The sequence below is a fragment of the Buceros rhinoceros genome, unplaced genomic scaffold (genome assembly GCF_000710305.1).
Source record: "Buceros rhinoceros silvestris isolate BGI_N320 unplaced genomic scaffold, ASM71030v1 scaffold22774, whole genome shotgun sequence".
NCBI classification, from domain to species: Eukaryota; Metazoa; Chordata; class Aves; order Bucerotiformes; family Bucerotidae; genus Buceros; species Buceros rhinoceros.
The window spans coordinates 32,193-37,749 of NW_010409188.1; the positions used below are offsets into that span (position 1 = coordinate 32,193).

The following is a 5,557-nucleotide window of genomic DNA, read 5'->3' on the forward strand; positions in this document are numbered from 1 at the left end:
GCTGCTGTACAACTCACTGCAGCATTGCATGCTTACTGCATTACAACCTGACATACTGCATATCACATGCTGCTTTATTTTCTGTGCAATTTATAACTATGTCAAATGAATAATTAGCACTTACTCAACATAGTATGTTCCATATTGGGGGTCTTCTATTTTTTCCCATCCATACGGAAGTTCTGCAATCAGAAAGAACAAAATTCTTCATTACAGTGAAAAATTATCTGCAAATATCAGAGTTCTTATGAAGGAATGAGAGGACAGATTATAGACTCATGAAAAATAGGAGGAAAATTCAGGTCCATTTTTATTCCTTTCATTTGTTTGAGACTGGTCCTTCCACTGAAAGATATCCACCTGTTCCAGGAACCTAAAGCCTTACTGAAGTCTTACTCTTTGCTCCACTAGATGAGGACACTTGTGTTCAACAAAATTGCACCATTTTAAACATACCATAATTTAATGACAAGGTACAAACTAACCTATTTAGAGAGCAAGAACCTATAAGGAGGAAGAAAAATACATTATTTAAAATTAATCTAATTATAAAGTATTAATGTAATTCAATAGCTGTCCACTTTTTAAACTACACAATGTGAATATGGTTGCATCGCTTTTTCCCCCAGGTACACCACGGGAGAGCTATAAAGGCCTCACAGTATCAGATCCCAGGCTTATAAAGCCAGGCACCTCCATTCCTCAGGTATGTTCTGCTGAAGATCACCTGGCAGAAGTCACTCCACCTCCATTTACTCTCTCAATAACGTCAGGATATTTCACTGTATTCTGACAATAGTTCAATTTTCAGTACGCCCAAGAAACCTCCCGTCGGGACTGTAACAGCCACATGTGATGAGTAGGAGGAGAGCTCCCGTGGTGGTTGGCTGTTTCACCCTGATGTTTACAACACATTGAGTCACCCCAAAACGAGCATGGCACGAGTTCAGGTCGGTTGCACCACACTGAGCACGGACTGCCTGGCCTGCCAGGACGACAAAACGCAGCGCTGTGCTGCTGCAGCCCCACTGCTCTCACCACCGCAGCAAACTGGATGACAGCTCGCGCCTGGGCTGCCTTGGACATCCCTACATTAGGGGTCTAAAATAAAAAAATCACCTGTCTGATGTAGGTACTGAAAATTACATGTGAAAAGCTCCTTTTTATGGCAAATTCAGAATCTGGTGAGGCTGTGCCCAGCGGCAGATCACTACTGACTGAAGTGATAAGCAGTTAACACAGAGGTCCAATTAGGGCAGCTTTGCTGTTCTAGTAGGTACGATCAGGTAGACATTTGAAGGATAAAATTGCGATGTAATCGCGTTGGAGGCTGCTCTAAGTTTGACGGTAACAGGAATTTTCCCAGCATATGACAGCATGTACCAATTATTAATACCAGCGTTACTCCGCAGGGTTTGACAAAAGACCCAGTGGGTCTATTCATTCCGATGTTGTTCATTTGGGTATCCTGCATCTCTCTGTTTAAAGGGCTCTTTTCATCCTGCGGTGAGAGGCACATACGTTTAATAAGCAGCAGTAGGTGTCCCTTGCTCCAGCTGGCTTCATTACGTGTACAGGGCTGTTAGGCTGTGCAATTTAGGAAGACGACAGGCTGTTCTGAGACAGGCATTTGCTGGAGGCAGAGCTATTGGGTGCGCTTTTCTAGCTGACTAAATTGCACAACTGTAGGAAATGGTTGCAGGAATTGTCTGTGGGTCGATCATGAACCTGACCTGTAAGTCTTGAAGGAACAGTGTGAAGAGTTGAAAAGAGTCAGGTTGTTCCCCCTACCTATGCACTTGAGTATCGGAGGGTGTCACATGCAATAAAGATCATTAGCAGTATTACGCTGCACCACCCCTACGTGCTAACACTTACGGATCTTCTCCTCCAGCCTTATCCCACCCGCACAACAATTTCCAGTAAGATCGTCACTAACATCTGCAGCTTTCCCCCTCACAATGATAGTTAAAGGAATGCAGATAAACCCATGATTCAGTCAGATGCTACTGCTCCGGGGAAAACACTCTACAGACATTCCCAGTCTTACGTAAACTCCCGTTGCTTCCAAACTAGGGACACTCAGCACCACGCTGCCTGCCCCAGAGTCACATGTATCAGGAAGAAGCTTCTACCACTGCAGTAATGGATCGTATCCAGCTGTGGTAAACTCGGGACATTTATCAGCCATAGGTGGCAAATGAAGTCTGAACATCTCACCTCCATCTTCACAGTCTTCAGGAGCTTTGGCTTTCTTACAGAGCCGTGGGTCAAGCCACGTGGTTGTCTTGGTGTTATGGCTGTGGAGCAGAATACATCCCATTAGAAGAGGAGAACTCTCTTAGACTGCAGAAACTTTGCTATATAGTTTAAATTTGAAGTATCTACTACCATGAGCAAACCGTAGTCTTTACACAATGTAACCTCTATTAACGCCTCAGTGACATCATTAAATGCTAAAAGAAGGCAAACAACGATGCTCAGAGGTACGAGCACATTGCAGACTCTCCAGGACAGATGTGAAATGTTAAGAGGTACCAACACTCTCGCCTGCTCCCAAGAGCTCATGTGGGAGTATCAGCTGTTTCTACCTGAAAGCAAAACCCATTTCTAGCCTCTTCTGACGCTTAACTCTAGGTAAGGTTTTTGTTTTCTTTAGAAATTAATTCATGAGGCTGATTCACTAATGCACATATGAGCTGCTCTCTTATCCTGGGCTTTCATCTGTGCTACTTGTATTTTCACATGTGCATTCCCAGCCAAGGAACACAAGCAGCGAAGAAAGAACAAACAAGCTCTCAGATTTCAGAGGAATTTGACATAGCGAAGGTTTCTATGATCTTATACCTCATCTAGCAATACCCACACAGCTTTGTACTTTGTGAGATACAAAGCTCATCTTACAAACAAACTGACTTAGCAGATGGAACTATAAGGCTCTCCTGTGCCACGGCAGTTGTAGGAGCATGCAGCACAGATGACTATCGGTAAGGAATGAAAGCAGAGTATGTTCAATTCCATAGAGAAATAGAAGCAGTAAGAGCAGAAGAGAGGTGTAAGAGCAGCAGGAAGCTTCCTGGAGCACAGCCCTCCGGCACTTCTCCGAAGGGCAGAGCAACCCTCCATGGCGTCAGTCTACTCACTCGATGAAGTAGATCATGCCAGTGTCAGTGTAGGCCATCTCCCAGTTCTTGGGCAGCGGCTCCAGGGTTTCATCCCTCGACAAGTAATTTCTGAAGTCCATGGAGCTGCTCGTCTGGTTGTAGCTGGGAACAGTTTTCATCCAGTCAGGAGAATCTGAATGTTTTTCTTTGTTTTCTGCAGTTGTTCAGGGAAAGTGTTACTATTTGTCAGATGTTTATCCTGTTTCTCACAAAGAACCACCCTCAATCTGGCAACGAGTGGATGTCAAACACGTCCCTGTATGTGATGTGCATTTTTCCCCCCTTTTTTTTTTCAGCTATGAACTTTGAAAAGCTGACATGAAAACACTGAACTCTGCTCTTCGCCTGCCAAACAGAATTAACTTTGCATTATGTGTCTGAGCCTACACTGAAAAATCAGCGCTGGCAGAAATCCCAGCTGACTACACTTTGTTGCTGTTCCTACACAGAGAACAGCATTTGTAATGCCATCAAAAAACCTCTAAAATCCTACTAATATTCCTCAAAGCACCAGCATAAAATGTAGGGAAGACCCAAACTGTTAATAAAACAAACACCATCCTCCCACAAGCCAAACAATAAAAAGCTCCCCAAAATCCCTGCAGAAAACTTTAAACGTGCACCTCCGCCCTTCGGTCGTGGGGTTACGCCCCGTACCCTCCGATGTCCGTAACCCTCGCCTAACCACTAGCCTGGCCACCAGCCACCCCACCGTGGCGTTGCCAGCCCCTGAGCTGGCAAGATGAGGTCAGGACTGGTCCCTACAAGCCTGTCATAAACATTCACACAGAGGATCATCTGCAAATCCAATGTGACAGTTTCTCTCCGCGATCAGCTCTTCCCCCTCAAGATGAGTAACCGTGACAGCGAAAGAGAGGGCATGCTGCCAGTCTGAAACGTCCGGCTGGACACTGGTCCAGCCTCAACACACTCTGCTTTACTTCTCTCTACAAACTCCCTTGCAGGCAGTTTCAGGTTGTGTGATAGTTATCTTAACAAAAAAAAATTTTTTTTACAGTACAAGCTCATGTTGTCCCTTAAACCAGTCGCTTCTCTAAAATCTCCTGCATGCAACTTCAGGAATCGCCTCAAAACTAAAAGAGTAACGTTGACAGAGTAGGGATCATACTCTGCAAAGCATTCTGTTATTTGAGGAGTGGATAAATTTTTCCTTCCTCCTCATGTAACGGGCCGATAGCCAGCACTGCATGTTCTCTGCTGAGCAGTGCAGTCTATGATGCAATTGCACATCTGGCTGGGAGAACAGCTGTTTCTTTTTAAAAGATAATTTCAAAATCGAGTGAAAACACCAGTCTGAATAGAAAAGCACCTTCAAACTTTATGAAAACTAAGGAAGCAGTTCAAGCAAGCACGAACATTATTTGTGTTTTCCTTATCCATTCATGCAATACTTCAGGAAGTTTCTCCCCTTGTCAACCAACCTATCCCTCCGCTGCCATTAACAGCTTCCTTTTCCTCTTCTTCCTCCTCTTCTGGGAGAGAACTGTCCATCCTTTGCATTTTGCTGACGGATGTGGTTCTTTTCCTCTGTGATTCGGTATCAAAATCATTGTCAAAAAGAACTTGATCCACTGGATCAGTCTGAAAGGGGCTGGGCTCCGCTGGAGGCTTCGGAGTGCCATAGAAGTTACCTGACAATGAGACAGAAGTGAGGATCACGGAAGCACTGATACTTGCTGAAAGTGCTGGCAGTGGCTGTGGACATTTTATTGCCTGTGTAACGTGGTTTTGGTGAAAGACCTGACCTGTAATTTAAGCTCTTAGAGAAGACGTGAGTACTATCACAAACCAGTAACAGTCGAAATCTATTTATGCCTACATTGTCGTTTTGCCAGCGATGCTACTGGACATCAGAAAACAATGGTTTTCTATCCTGCCACATGCTTTCAAAGGAAAAGACGGATTGGTACTTTGTCTGGAATTCACTAATGACCCATAAAGAGACTTGGGGAACAGTCTGAGAGAAGCAAAACAGTGAAGATCAATTGCTCTTACTCTATGTACCGATTAACAGAGCAATATCCAACAACAGAAACACACTGAAGCCAAAACATAGATTGATTTTGTGCAAAACATAACATATCTATTTACATAAAACCAGTTCAAATAATTGATTTTAAAACCACAGTAGTACAAATTTCTACTGACAATACACTTTAGCGCTAAACAAAGCTGTTTATAATAGAGTTTCGCCTAAAAATTATTTGAACTTGAGAAGAGAACAGATTTTTACTCCAATATTTTAATCCAAAACACAGAGACTAGGAATCATCTGTTGTTTTTTGGAAAAGAATTTCAGCAGTTGACCTCTCTCCTGACTGCTCATATGATTTTTATTAGGGAATTGAGCACACAGCAAGAGAGCTTCCCAG

General features: G+C 43.6%; 1 protein-coding gene across 1 annotated transcript in view; it reads right to left on the minus strand.

Annotated features, from left to right (window-relative positions):
• MAGI3 (membrane associated guanylate kinase, WW and PDZ domain containing 3) overlaps positions 1-5,557 on the minus strand; it is a gene marked incomplete at its 5' end in the record, with an annotated part of 29,207 nt that overhangs the window by 20,659 nt on the left and 2,991 nt on the right. Inside the window, 4 exons of the mRNA XM_010135170.1 lie at positions 125-182; positions 2,221-2,300; positions 3,144-3,318; positions 4,607-4,816. Coding sequence (XP_010133472.1) covers positions 125-182; positions 2,221-2,300; positions 3,144-3,318; positions 4,607-4,816 — 523 coding nt within the window. The remainder of the gene's footprint in view (positions 1-124; positions 183-2,220; positions 2,301-3,143; positions 3,319-4,606; positions 4,817-5,557) is intronic.